Here is a 15,101-nt window from a genome sequence, read left to right as displayed (position 1 = left end):
ATAAATTCTATCTCCAAGAAGACTCTCTGAAGTGGCAGCTCTGCCACAAGGGAAGTCTACCTAGAGCTCACAAGACAACTCAGCCAGACACCTCTGCGAAGGAGGATGCATCCACCTGCCAGCCCAGAAATAGAATTTTTCTATTAGCGCACGCCCATCAGGACTGACATCAGCTCTCCCACTTTGCACCTACAGGGACAAAGAGGGAGGATTTACAAGGAAGCTGCACAGGACACACTTTCATTTGGGGGAGAAACAAGCATCCATTAGTAGTAGCAAAACCTAAAGAACAGCAGCAGATTTTAACCCCTTCATGTCCCACATGCATTTCCCAGGCAAAACCAAATGATACTTTTAGTTCTATATCTACATTCCACATACAAAGATTTATGTAAAAGAATGTTTCTAAAAGTATTATTTATAGTTTGACAAAGCAGAAATAATAAATGTCCACCAGTAAAGGAACAGTTAAATTACGATGCATTTATGATAGACCATTATATACCTAAGATACTTTTGAAATATCTTTAATGACAATATACTGTTACTTTACAAAGATATTATACGAGGTATGACTCAAACACACACAGAGTGAACGCACAAAGCAAATACAAAAAAAATTGGACGGTAATTATGTCTGGTATTGGGATTAGGACTGATTTTTTTTTGTCTTTATCCTTTCTTCCCCCCTTATTTTCCAAGTTTTCTAGAATGAACAAGCTTATTTTTATTGAAAAACGAATCTTACAATAGAGTCATAAACATTAAAGCTTGAGAAGCCTGAGGGGCCTTAAAAACAAAAGACCATCCAGAGTGCTGGTTCTCAGGTGTGGTGGCAGAGACCCCTGCGGCTCCTGAGGCTCTTTTGCAGCATCGAGGTCAATATGATTGTCATTAATAATAAGATGTTTTGCCTTTTCACTCTCATTCTCTCACAAGGGTTCACTAGAACTTTCTAGAGGCTACATGACTTGTATATCACAACAGACTGAAAGCAAAAGGAGACAGGAGAATCCAGCCGTCTTCAACAGGCAGACATTAAAGAGATTTGCAAACATAAAACAGTGCCCTTCTTCTCTTTATCTTTTTTTTTTGAAACATTTTCCAAAAAAGACCTTTTAGGGGCTTCCCTGGCAGCTCAGTAGTTAAGAATCCGCCTGCCAATGCAGGGGACACGTGTTTGGTCCCTGATCTGGGAAGATCCCACATGCCGTAGAGCAACTAAGCCCACGAGCGACAACTACTGAGCCCGCGTGCTGCAACTACTGAAGCCCACGCATCTAGAGCCCGTGCTTCCCAACAAAGAGAAGCCCACGTAATGAGAAGCCCGTGCACCGCAACGAAGAGTAGTCCCCCCCTCCGCCACTATAGAGAAAGCCTGCGCGCAGCAACAAAGACCCAACACAGCCAAAAATAAATGAAAATTAAAAAAAAAATCTTTTAGTTATGTTAACGCCTAATAGGTTTATATTATTTTTTATTTAATAATTCATTAATTATACATTTAAGAATTAAATATTTTTAAAATGTCTTAGTTTTAACTTCTATTATAGCAAATAATACACAAAAGCTCTCTGGGGTTCTAATTTTTAAGAAGTCTTGAGACCAAAAAGTTTGAGGACTGCTGGCTTAGAGTACTGTAATCTAACCCTAAGCCTTCAAGCCCAGCCACTGTAAGACAGACCTTGGCCAGCAGGTAAAATACCAGACAAAAATAACGCAAAGACACTGGGTCAGAGCCTTTCACTTTGAGATGAGCAAAATGCAGAGGAAATGAAAAGCACAATCATAAAAACATATTAAACAACCAAAATAACTAGAAGTGGGGATGGTTAGTGCCACTTCTTTGCTACAAACCACAAAACAAAAACTTGGCCCCTTTTTGGAGGGGAACTTGCTTTCATCTCTCCCTCCCAATCCAAAAAGAAAAAAAAATCCATCATCAACACCAAACTACTAAAATGAAACAAAAAATTCCAACACAGGCAATATTAACCTGATGGGTTAGGCAACTGGAAGTCTAAAGCAAAGAGCAATTATTTCAACGTTCTAGCAGGAGGCTTCAGGAGGACAGCTGGTCAAAAAGAGCCCTGGCTGACCTTCAGGAAGACGGAGGTGATCCCCCAGACACCGGCAGTGACACACAGGTGGGCATGGGGCAGGTCTCAGGGTCAAGGCTGCCGGTCTACTCCCACTGGACTTGAGGGAGGAGCTTCACGAAAGATAGAACAGCGTGCTGCGCACTCCCCAAAGCCAATCCCTTCCTTCTCTGGCTCAGTGTCAGAAGGCATAAAAGAGGTCGATTTATCTTTTATTTTGGTAATTTAAAATAGGAACAGACAAGCTTAATGTGGACTGTTTAATCACGATGAGGATAAACTTGGGCATGGGAAATGCCAGAAGCTTATTAGTAAGACTGTTTCTTTGTAGATGGCTAGTAATTTTGTTTTTGTCTTTAAAAACTCAACATTCTCCCTTCTTTTTGCCTTTTGTATTGAAAACTGGCATATATGAAATAGGTCTCTTATACCAGCAGTCCTCAAATTTTAGCAAGCATCGGCTCATGGGGAGGGCTGGCTGAAACCCAGACTGCTGGGCCTCACCCTGGAGTGTTGATTCAGCAGGTCTGAGGTGGGGCTGGAGAACCTGCATTTCTAACGAGTCCCCAGGACTGCTGCTGCGGCTGGTGACAGATTACACAGAGCCCCGCACTGCGATCCCCACAGGAAGGCCGTGGGCTGGGTGCCCCATTGCCACAGCGGCACAGATCAAGTGGGGGCTCTACTCTCACTTACAGGACAAAATCTGTGACATATGTTAGGAATGACCTTTGGGGCACAAAGGGCACATACTGGTGATCACCTAGGTTTCCTCAGGGATGGAAAAGACCAGGTCTAATTGAGTAAGTGTACCTATATCATAAGATGGGTGAGACAGTCCATGTAAAGTGCTGAGTACAGATCCTGGCCCATAGTGACAGCTCAATAAACATATTATTTGCATTACAATTAAATGGGGGAGCCAAAGGGCTGGGCCAATGAAATATGGAGAAAGGATAACCTGGAATTCAGAGCTGAAAGAACTTTCTTCATTCTCTTGGGTCTCAGTAGGACGTGGCCTCAAAGGGAAGAGCAGAGGAGAGGCCAGTTCCGTGCTCACTTGTCAGGTGCACTAAGGTCGTGAGGAAACTCCTGACACAGGTAGCCCTGGCCACCTCTCTTGTGAAGGAGCTGTTATCAGAGAGAAATGCAAGTCAGCTGCTGAGCCGAGATACCAGGGTGTGAGGAGCTGCTCTCACAAGCTCCAACGAAAAATGGCTATTTTCCTTTTAAAGAACTAGCAGACCACAAACATCCCAATGACGCTCAAAGCAGTCAACCTGAGGAACCATACATCTCTCTCCACCGGTTTACTGCTTACCAATAAGCAATAAACTGCCCCTTTTAAAAAATCACCTTTATAACTTTCCCCACTTCATCTCTCCAGCCTGGGCTCACAGGCAGCTCTTCTGTCCCCTCAATCCGGCCACATGCTGTTTGCTGAGGGGACACGTGCTGTGACGGCTCCCTCCCCAGGAACCAAGAGTGAAATGAAAATGGATGTGAAATGTGAACGATCATCTACTTCTATGTGTCTTAGTGAAAAACACGACCACTTGCTAGTTTTATCTAGCAAACAAGTCTTGCTAGTTTTATCTTGCTGAATCAATTTTCTCTAAATTAGTTACGGAAATCTGTTTGGATCTCCTTTGTCTATTGCTCTATTTTTTTAAAAATAAATTTATTTATTTATTTTTGGCTGCACTGGGTCTTCGTTGCTGTGCGTGGGCTTTCTCTAGTTGCAGCGAGTGGGGGCTACTCTTTGTTGTGGTGCGCGGGCTTCTCATTGTGGTGGCTTCTCTTGTTGTAGAGCATGGGCTCTAGGCGTGTGGGCTTCAGTAGTTGTGGCACGCAGGCTCAGCAGTTGTGGCCCATGGGCTTAGCTGCTCCGTGGCATGTGGGATCTTCCTGGACCAGGGCTCAAACCCACGTCCCCTGCATTGGCAGGTGGATTCTTAACCACTGTGCCACCAGGAAAGCCCCTGTCTATTGCTCTTAATTTAAAAGAGAACAACTCAGGTTAACTGTGGAAAGAACTGGATGTACTGGACACTGGGTCCCCATTGATGGCACCTGGCCTTGTTCCACCACCAGCCTTTGTTAGGGTCTTGGAAATGGGCAACATTCAGGGGCTTAGCCTTCAAAGTCCAAGATCTGGCTACACTAATGAGCTCCAGAGAGAATCGGGGGACACTGCTTTTAAGTTTTCCTACTTCTTTTTCCTGTTTGCTAAAAACATGTTCAAGCGTCTCCGGCGGCAACAGGAAGCCAAAAGCAGCGTCCTCAGAGCTCGGCACACCGTCATTGCGGCAGCTTCCCACTGCCCCTCCCCACACCTGTCACTCAGGTGCAACCCATCTCAGCTGTCCCACATGCACGACATGCTTTCTACCTTTTCTCCCTATTAAAACAAGCTCAGATATCACAGAACTAAAAAATATTAGACTTCAGTAGAATAAAATCTTTAAGTTATACTAAAATGCATGCAAATAGTAATCAAAGTTTACATTCCTTACTTTTTGGTTACTCTCATCTCCTCCATCTATCTCTGAACTCGGTGAAACTTGGCCCTCACTCATAAATGGGGTCCAGGAGGGACGAGGAAACCCACACCCTCAGGTGGTTAGACAGAGCTGACACTGGCTTACCTGTTCTCCACGCTATGGCCTGTGCCCTGGCCTCCCACACACATTAAGCTTTAATATAAGCAGTGCTCCAGCAGGCCCGATGTTGACAGCTGTTACTTCATTACTGGAAAAATGAGGAGGGCCTGAAAATCCCACCTCTCTTCCCAGTTACTTGCTTAAGGGTCAATGTGCTTTGGTTCGTCCACGTGTGATACAAACCCCAAAGAAAGCCACTGCTGGGACGGTCTTCCACAGAGTCAAGTGGAAAACCCGGCTGTGACCCTGGGAAGCAGCACAGCTCACCTCTGGCATGATTTCTATCTTCTCATACCGACGCTTGAAGGGCAGGGCGAGGACCTCGGCGCGCCGATAGGACATGGCAGGTGGCTGGCAGTCAATCATCAGGTCCATCCGGTGGGACTGCGCCGGGGGCGGCTGGGTGTACTGCTCAGGACAGACCACGTGGAGGGGCTGAGGAACCAGCGGGACAGGGGCAGGGTGGGGGCAGAAGGAGGAGGAAACAAGAGGAGGCTGTGAGGCAGGAGGGGCCGCGTCCTGAGCTAAGCCTCCCTTTGCGGTGCTCAGGCTCACCACTTGGCCGTTTCGAATTCTCATCCTGTCAAACCCAAGTAACCAGTGAGCGAAGTTGGGGGGAAAGAAGAACAAAAATTTCAGGGAAAAGCCCTGATCTGCTGGCCATGTTGATGAGCAAGGGATTTACTGTCTTGGTTTGCATTTATTTTTTCATTATATTTAAGTCACTTTGATGGGGACGGCCATGGGTCTACCCTCAAATGACCTCTGAGCCCCTTGAGGGCAGTCTTCTCGTCACTTCCCATCATCGACTTGGTACTACTACTGGCTGATTAGCAAGAACTGTGACTTTCTGTGCTAGTTTGGATTTCTGGTCTGGATCTTCAGCTCTACTGGTACTACACAGTGGGCAATGGTGAGGCCTTATCCTCAGTTGTGTAGGACACACTGAATCAGATAAAATTTTTTATTTTTTAACAAATGTCTCTTTTTACTATCTTGAGAGAAAACCAATTAGTAAGCCAATGTTTACTTTGGCCAAATACCACCCAACTGCCAACCGAAAGTGGCACCCAGAGAGTCAAGGCATTGTCACTGCGTTTACTGAAGAGTCTGGACCGAGCCTCAAGTTCCTGGAAGAACAAGGCTTCCAAGAGACCTGACGGGTTGCGTTTCAAACTGCACTTGTCCTCTAGGACTGACACCTCTCCTCCTCTTCGGACTGCTTTCACCCTCCTTCCTGCCCGGTTAGCATCTTATAACTGTCTCAAAGCCAGTCGACCCCACAGTCACTGCCTGAGGACTCTCCCCAGCAGTGGAGACCAGGCGGCCTCCTGTTTCCCTCATTCACACACCACCGAGGGGCTGCGGAGTCCGCCGTGGTTCAGGGACAGTGGGTGACATTACTCAGGAGTGAAAACAACAGGCTCTTAACTGTTCCTTCCAGCAAGCTGACAGGCACACAGTGGTGTATCAGATCGCTCATGGAAATCGGAAGTGGCTTAACTGCTCCAACCATGTCTAGAGAAAGGCCCAGCAAGCTCGGGGTCACCGTCAGCTGTTTACCCCTGCGCTCCGGAGGTCTCCAGCTTTCTCTGTTTCCTGCTGCCCTTCCTTAGAGTTTCCTGTTAGCGCCTCTCCTCCTGAGGTCAGGGGTTCTGTGAAGAGGAGGAAAGTGATCTCCCAGCTCAGGCCGAGAAATGTAGGGAGCCAACCACACCTCGCTCGGCGACTAGGGTCCAGGGCACCCCAGCGCTCATGTAAGGTCCCGGGCACACCGAGGTGATGGGACATCAGAACCCTTCCTCTCGCCTGTTCTGAGCTGTTTTCCTCACCAACTGCCACCACCCCTCCAACCCCGAAACACAGGCCACCCGAATGATAAGTGACCCAGGGCGGTGAGTTTTTCCTCCCCGTTCTCCTTCTGGGCCAACAGTGTTCCTTTCGCCTATGCTTTACCCCAACTACTCCCTCCCTTTCTCTAAGGCAGAAAATGCAAAATGAAACAAACAAAAAAGCGACAACCACCAAACCAAAACAATCCGCTAACAAACGCATAACACTGTGGTACTAACCCACGTGTGCAACAAGGGCCCAGTATATGTTTCAGTTCAGCTGTCTTTCATCTTGACAAGTATGTTTCTAGAATGATTTGTTTTTGGTGGTGGGAGGGGAAATTTGCTTTTAACTGGACACAAATGGTCCTCATCAAAAATGAGACACTGTTTACACTTTCTTTTCCTCCCACTTTTGATTTCTTTAAAGGAGAAACTTCTTTCATGGTGTAAAGCCCACTGGTTTGGAGTCTGGAGGGTACCGGGCTGAGCACTCCGCAGACCGAGAATGGGTGAGGAAGACAAGCAGTGCAGCTCGCCATCCTGGCCCTCACACCACAGACACAATCCGCACAGAGATGCCAGGACCGTGGGAGCCGCCAGCACAGTTTCCCCATTACCTGCACTTCTTTGAGCAGCTTTGACACTTGGATGAAATTCAGTCTCGTATCAATGGGGCAGTATATGCATTTCATGGCCAAGGGCTGGTAGGGAGCCAGTGCTTCCAGGTATGAGAAGTCGGGCTCTAAGGGGAGCACAAGAAAGAAAATTTAAAATGCAGGCAACAGAGGAACAGCCCAGTGGGGAAGCAGCTGGCATGGTCGAGGCCCAGCAGACGGGCAGCATGACAGGAAAGGCACTGAAGGTTACAGGAGCCAGATTCCCCATCACGGGAGAGAGGAGTGATTTACAAATAAGGAGAGGGGGAGGCTGGACTGAACGCTGCAGGATGGATGTGGAATTGGAGGGACGGTGTGAACTCCAGGTTTTCAACACAGATGGAGAGAGAGATGAGACAAATGAGGGGATAAATAAGTAAATGGGGGAGAAAGGAAAGCTCTTCTTTACAACAAAATGCCAACTAATAAATGTAAAAGAAGTGATGAAATAGAAAAAAAAATCCATCATTTGGCAACCATCACAGTAATAATTTATTTGGACCAGAATCAATAGATGCTAAAAAAAATTAGATAAACACCTGAGGAAGACCAGGATAAGTACATAGGCTCGAAGTGTCCCCCACAAGATACTGATTGACACAGAGCAGTGACTTCACAGTGGAGAAAGCCGGCACAAGCCACTCGAACGGAGTGCTCAAAGATCACCCCCAGGTAGGAGACAGACCATGTGCCTCCTACTTGACAGGATGCACCCAGAAGAAAAAAAAGAAGGATCCTGACCCCACGTCAACAAAATGCTTGTGCTGAGGCTGCGATGCCCCATCAGCAGAGCCAGTGCAGTGCCTGGGAACCATCCTTGCCCCGCTGGTTGGTTTGTTCTCTGCAGAGCTGCTCACCACGGCCAGCCTGGCGGGGATTGTTTGCTCTGCTGGAGGAAGCTGCCCACCTCGGGCCAAAAGCAGTGGCTCACTCCTGCTGTGAAAAACGACACACAGGTTCCTGACACAGTCTGTGCCCTGCGAGGACGCCACTTCCTACTGCCCCAGCTTTCCACACACCGCTCCCAGGAACTTACACGGTGACCTCAGGGCAACTCACAGAACTTCCACATTTTTTAAATGACCTCCCCTGCAGTGGATCCTGTCTACCCCGGAAGAACCCAGAGACCACCCAAATGAGGCCAGCACAGCTGCCTGGGGGATAAGCGCTTCTCTTTGTATGGATACTGTGTGAGCTACAACTCCCACAGTCATAATACAACCAGATAAGGTGGCCCAAAATCTTGCAGACATTGTCAACGACACAACTTGTGCTCTGGAGGTGTAACACACCAGTTTAAATGTATACTCGTTACCCAGATGAATGTCTGGTAATGAATGCCATGGACAATCACGTAGCCCTTGCTTTCTTCTTAGCTGGCTGGAGGGACGTTTGGAGTATAGCAACGCCTCTTCTGTGTCTCTGTAATACTGTACCCACTGTCACATCAGAGCCAACATCTCCTCAGAAAGAACAGGAGAGACCCCCTCAGTCCTACTACAGCCCCAGCGTTCTCTGGATGACTTCCTGCTTAGCAGAACTTGGCAATGGTGAGGCTCTGGGTAGCGTGAATCAACGTCTTAGGGCCTGACTTCCTCTGCCTGTGGCTGAAACGGGGTCTGCGAGGGAGAACAGCAGCGCCCGACGGCTGCTCTTCTGAACGCCCCCGGCACTCCTGGCCAGGCCACGGTGGCACCCGCCTACTGGAAGTAAACCACCTCACATGACGCTGACATGAGAAAAGGCCACGCAGTGACCACGATGGATCAAGACAAAAACAAGACCCTCCCTAATCGTGCCTGAACATAAGACCACAGCACGTCCAAACCACCAAACAAGCAAACACTGCCCTCTCCTGGCTCCGTTCTTCTCGCCTTCTAGACAAGAATCACTAAGATACCCAACCAGAGAACTACTGCTTCCTGATGGCACCTAAGCCAGAACAATGAACCCACCTCCAAAATCACCTAAGCCAAGGCCCGTAAGTTCTTCTGAATGTGCCCGGCGATGCCTCCTGCCTCCCCATGGTGGTACCCCCTCACTGCAAGGAGTCAGTAGCCCAACTCTGTTCATTACTGGTGCGTTGCCGGTGGCCTCTGGTTGGTCCTCACAACAGGCTGAGCACAGGGAAGGGCCCAAGCGTCCCTAACCCAAAGCTTTGGGCATGACTAGACTCTTCTCCGTGGCTCACATCTTCAAGGTAATTAGAGAACTCCAAGAAGGCAACTGGTACTTTCTCAACAGGCTTTTGTGCCAGGCACTATAAGGAGTGCTTTCTTTCACTAAATGCACAGAGCTGCCTGAGGATGAGCAACCAGCAACCCCATTTTACAGAGGAAAGTGAGGCTCAGAGCGGTGAGTAACCCAGCTGAGGTTACAGTAACTCGGACCAGATTTCAGATCAAGGTTTTTTTACCTCATTGCCCTGAGATTTTCAAATCCCAGGGCTGTCTGAAGACCGTGAATCGATAAAATAAGATAGTGATTAAGTAAAAACCCTAACTTGCCCTCATTTAAGGATTAGTTTTATTCTGAGGGGTTGGTCTCCATAAGAAAAACGGCAAGCCAGAGTAAACTATAACCAAAGGAGAAAGATCCATCTCCGTAAGTAAGTCCTAAAGGGTAAAGCAAGACTGATTATTAGAATTCCTGCAGTTCTTGAACAGCTTACAAAATCCTATCAAAAGTAGTTCTAGACCAGAAATCTGTCTCGGGGAAAATCTACAAAAACAGATATGAAAGCTCTGTCCAGTGCACAGTGATCTAACAGGACATTTTGCTTTGTTCTTACCCTTTCCCTTCCAGTTGCTTTATCCTTTGGTATTTACAACAGAATAGGGATCATATTTATACCTTATAACTTACGGTCAAATTCTTCCCAGCGTCTCTACCTGGTAGGTACATCCTACCAGGTATGCAGGGATGGTCACAGTGGGAAGGGCAGGGTTTTGTTTTGTTGGTTTATTTACCTGTGAATATGACAGTGTTGAGACTAGATTTTCCCCAGAGCTCCATGAAATGGACCACGTCCCCAAATCGGAGGGAAGGGTGTCCAGTGAAAACCACACACGGCTGTCTGAAGTCGTTGCTGAAGTCTCCATGGATGCTGGGGTAGTGCTTCAGCTTGTTGGTCTGAATGAGCTAGAATACATATCAAAAGCACATGAAGAGACATTAGCCTACCCAGGAAGGAAGAACCACAGCATGGGAGAGTGAACAAATTAAAAATACAAGATAATGCTATTAATATTAGCCAAAGATCCAAATTTTTTACCTACAATGTGACTTTCTCAAAAGATGGGACCTTTTGGTAAAATTACCAAACTTAATGGAAACTTCTTTTCAGGTTGTTATGGCCTGATTCTGTCTAACCCTTCCTTTATAGCTTCCTGACACTCCATGCTCCAGGCCCTGAAGTCCCCAATATTAGTTACTGTTTGAAGTGCAAGTTTCCCAAACTCTGTGCATCACCGAGTTCTGTCAACAATAAACACTTCACACAAGAAAAATTGTTTACCAGCACAGGACTGCCTCTTGAGACGGTACAGCTGTGTTAAGTTACTGTGGCAAGGGGCAGGGGACTTAATAAACACAAGAACAAACTGGCTTTCAGCAATGCGGGAGATGTGATGTCCTCACGACAGAGAGCTATAGTAAGAAGCAGGCGATGCACAGTCTCAAACCTGTCTCAAAAGTGAATGTTTTGAACCAAAAAGGTCTTCCTTCTAGCACAACACTGGGAACTACTCTCCTAACGCCGGGCCCGACCCAAGGCAACGCCATATACAGTTACAACCACAGATGGCATCTTGTGGCACTGCTCAGAAGTTCTTCCTGCTGCCTCAGCCCTGCCCCCACTGCCCCACTCTAGCAGCAAAAGGATGGCAAACACCCATACTTCAGAGACCCTAAATATCAACTAGTAGTGCCCTGAGATGCTGTCTGATGGGGAAAGAATTGGTCTGTGACCCAGCTCAATCCTGTAGCCACCCATAACGCCTAAGAAGGGAGCCCAGCCAACAACTCCAAGCCCACTGTAGTCACCCCAACAGTGAGGATGTGGCCAGAATGGGGCCACCCACAAGTGGAAGCTGACTCTCTTCATCTTGAAGATTTAATCTTTAATTCAGAGAGACTGCTTTCATTAGCAAGACTACCCTGGAGATCTTAATTAGCTGTCACATGCTTGGATGGGATATGAATAGTAAAGATGCAACAATCACTGCATTCCCACTTCCCTTCCAAGTTATATACAAATACAACTGACATTCTTTGTATAACCCATCTGGCCAAAATCATTACTTGCCCCAGTTAAACAGGTGAATGGCTGACTAAAGGACTAGTTCTGCTGTATCCATAGATGTCGAGGAGATGAATGGGATTCTAAGAAGAGCAGCAGGTCTTTGCACATAAATTAAGTCACTTTTTAAGGCAAACTGAGGTGTTTTTTTTTTGCCAATCAGATCTACTTTTCCAGCGGACTTACTACCTTTTTGACCATCCAGAATTACCTTTGTGCTGATTTAAGGTCCAAACTGTATAGGCAATGAAGCTGTAGGGTAGGAATTCTGTAAACCAATTTTAAAAATCAGTACTAAGGGCAGAACTGTATTTTCTCATGGGCACTGGTCACATAATACCAATTATCAACTCCATCATGCCCTAATATTGACAAGTGCATTTCAGGAATCCTGATCATGCACCTATGGTCTTTTCACATTCTTAACTGTAAATAGGACAAAGGTCATCCATGACATAGTTGTGGGTAAGAACATGGTAACACCCTTAGAGAACACGTTCTGAAGAAAGGCTAATTGTTATTAGGGAAGAGGCAAATTGACTTTCAGTGTTTTGCTACACTTAATGTTTTGCTACACTTAATTTTCTGACACGAGATATCTAGCCTGAATTTCACTGTAGTAATGACAGAGCTTGCAAAAATCTTGGCTGCTGTAAGAGAGTATGAGGACTGCAAATAACTTCCTCAAAACCTCCCACTTGACATTCTGGTTCATGAAAGACCTGTCCTTTGGAGTAGGAAAACAGCAGTCAGATTTAAAATAATCAGCAGGACAACTGCTGCCATTTTCTTGAGCCGGATAGTTAACTGCATAGCAAATAAGTCAACAAAATCCCTATGCATAAGTACCTGCACAGACATCCCTAAGTTGATGGAATTTTTACAAACTGAAAACTTCCACGTTCCCATATGCACATCAATAAACAGCATTACCAGCTCCTCAGAAATCCCCCTTTGTCCCCTTTCTGCCCCCACTGCTACCTCCAGGATAACCATTCTCCTGGCTTTTAATATCACAGACGAGTTTTCTGTGTGTTTGAACTTTTATATAAATAAAATCACACCATATCTACTCTTTTATATCTGGCTTCATTCACTAACATTATGTTTGTGAAATTTACCTACATTGTTGCATATAATCGGAGTCCCTTCATCCTCTTTGATGTAAGGTGTGAATATACCACAAAATTCATTCACCCGTTGATGGACATTTGGGTACATTTCAGCACTATTACCAAGAGGGCTATGAAGATTTCTGTGCAGATCTCTGGGTGACACACCTGCATTTCTGTTCAGTACAGACTTTGGGAACGAAACTGCTGAGGCACAGAGGATGTCACAGTCCTAGGTTCAACTTTACTGTCAGTTTCCTAAAGTGGTTATACCAATTTACACATCCTTTTCAAAAAACATAACAAAAAACTGGGAGTAATGCTATTGTCCAATAGGAAGGGAATGGTTAAGTACACTATAGTATGTTCACATGATATGCTACGGAATATTAGGTAGCAATAATAACAGTGAGGTGCACAGATAAATGTCTACGATACACCCAGCACTGGGTGAAAAAAAAAAGCAGTAGAAACAAAATTGGGCACACACAACCATATAAAATCACTCACTGGTTCTGTGAGGAAGGGGGAATTTTTCTGGTTTCTAAACTGAAATGTTCTTATTTTCATCATTAAAAATTTATACCAATAACAGACACAGCCAAACAAAAAGAAAACTTTGGCAATAAGTAAACCATTTATGCAAAAAAGTAGAATAAAATTCCTCACTCGGTCAATGAAACAGAGGTAGGCTATTAACTGAATAACATACTGGTAATATAATGTGTTAAGAAGAAGAGAAAGTAACCAATCCTGAGTCAGAGTACTTCACTGCCATCTTACAAGGGAAACAAAGGGCTATATCAAATTACCTTCAGATTTTAAAAATCTAATGACCTGCTATATCTACCCATATCTATTTATCTACATTTTGTTCTTGCTCTGACCCAGTGATTCCATTTTCTTACCTCTGCATGAGGAAAAGGCGGTTCTGGGAGATACACCTTAGTCTGTTTGTTGTGACAAAGCCTTTTGAGGAGGAAAAACAGATCAGCAGGTTAGGCAAGGGCATACAGTGGCATCTGTTGCCACCTAGTGGTAGCAGCGCAAATACTGAATACCGAAGTTTATTGGAAATTTTCCTGTCAGTGTATCTCACTGTGAATAAAACACCAGCATTTATAGCGTAATCAGGACATAAGTCACTTGTGAACACAGTTTTAACCTTTGAAATTCCTCAATACATTTTTTTCTTAAAAAATAACCTTCTTATTTTTAAGTACTTTTAGATTTACAGAAAAGTTGCAAAGACAGTAGAGTTCCCATGCACCTTTTAGCCGGTGTCCCACTATGTTTGTTAAACTAAGAAATAAACATTAGTACTTTACATTTAACTAAACTCTAGACTTTACTTAGCTTTCACCAATTTTTCCAATAATGTTATTTTTCTGTTCCAGGATCTAATCTAAGATACCGTATTGCATTTAGTTGTGATAAAAAAAAAAAAAATTTTTTTTTTTTTTTTGGCTGTACCTCGCAGCTTGCAGGATCTGAGTTCCCCAACCAGGGATTGAACCTGTGCCCCATGCAGTGGAAGCACAGAGTCCTAATCACTGGACTGCCAAGGAATTCCCTAGTTGTGATCAATTTTGAGGAGAAAGTGATACACTTTTTTTTTTTTGAGACATAGCTTTTCTATTTTATACATGCACCATTTCATTAATAGCAGAATTGGTAACTCAAACTGGAGAATAATAAATCTCTCCAGTAACTCTATCTTAATCTAGACACCGTGAATGTTTTAGGTAGTCTGTGTTTTTCCCTAGCCAGATATGACATTTAAAATATGGAGATTTCTGGAAAAGCAAATGTGGCAAAAGGTTAACAATTGTTAAATCAAAGTACGTGGGTGTTCTGTAGCTCTGACATTTTTAAAAAGTTGGAAAAAATATATGTAGTGATTATGTTTGTTAAAGCCTGCTTCTAAGAATTCTATCAAAATAGAACTAAAGCATTTCAACAATTCTAATAGATGTTACTTTTGGCAGAATAATTCAGAACTCTGGGGCTTGGCTTGGATTTTGTCTGAACTTCATTAATTATCTAATTTTTCCTTCTTTACTTTAACTCGATTTCAAAAACATTACTTTATATCCTTTTTGGAAGAAGTTGTACATATGGGAACAAGATACTTTTGAAGGGTTATTTATTAATAATATCTAAACAGACAACAGTACTGTCTTTATTTCAAACTCAGGAGGAGAGACAAAAGTCTTAGTTTAAAAGTTTAATTTCGATTGTTGCAAAGGATAGTATGCTATATCACTTAGCATCAATACATAAAGCTGTAAAACTAAAATACTTCTGTCAAAAAAATCAAAGAGCTAAATGCAATGTGGTACCCTGGATTGGATCCTGGCATAGGAAACAAGCATTAGTGAAAAAACTGGTGCAATTTGAATAAAGACTGGAGTTCAGTTAATAATAGAGTGCTCA

The 15,101-nt window shown here is 44.6% G+C and overlaps 1 protein-coding gene across 2 annotated transcripts in view; it reads right to left on the bottom strand.

The window, feature by feature from the left end:
• Positions 1 to 15,101, bottom strand: part of INTS9 (integrator complex subunit 9) — a 110,076-nt gene that overhangs the window by 9,833 nt on the left and 85,142 nt on the right. For both annotated transcript variants that reach the window (XM_007466149.1, XM_007466148.1), the window contains 4 exons: positions 13,574 to 13,634; positions 10,223 to 10,394; positions 7,215 to 7,339; positions 5,030 to 5,197 (listed from right to left, as the gene is read on the bottom strand). In XM_007466149.1, the coding sequence (XP_007466211.1) occupies positions 5,030 to 5,197; positions 7,215 to 7,339; positions 10,223 to 10,394; positions 13,574 to 13,634 (526 nt within the window). The remainder of the gene's footprint in view (positions 1 to 5,029; positions 5,198 to 7,214; positions 7,340 to 10,222; positions 10,395 to 13,573; positions 13,635 to 15,101) is intronic.

This window comes from Lipotes vexillifer, unplaced genomic scaffold (assembly GCF_000442215.2).
Source record: "Lipotes vexillifer unplaced genomic scaffold, Lipotes_vexillifer_v1.1 scaffold308, whole genome shotgun sequence".
NCBI classification, from domain to species: Eukaryota; Metazoa; Chordata; class Mammalia; order Artiodactyla; family Lipotidae; genus Lipotes; species Lipotes vexillifer.
Note: the sequence above shows the minus strand (reverse complement) of the source record. Positions and strands in the feature narration are given on the sequence as shown.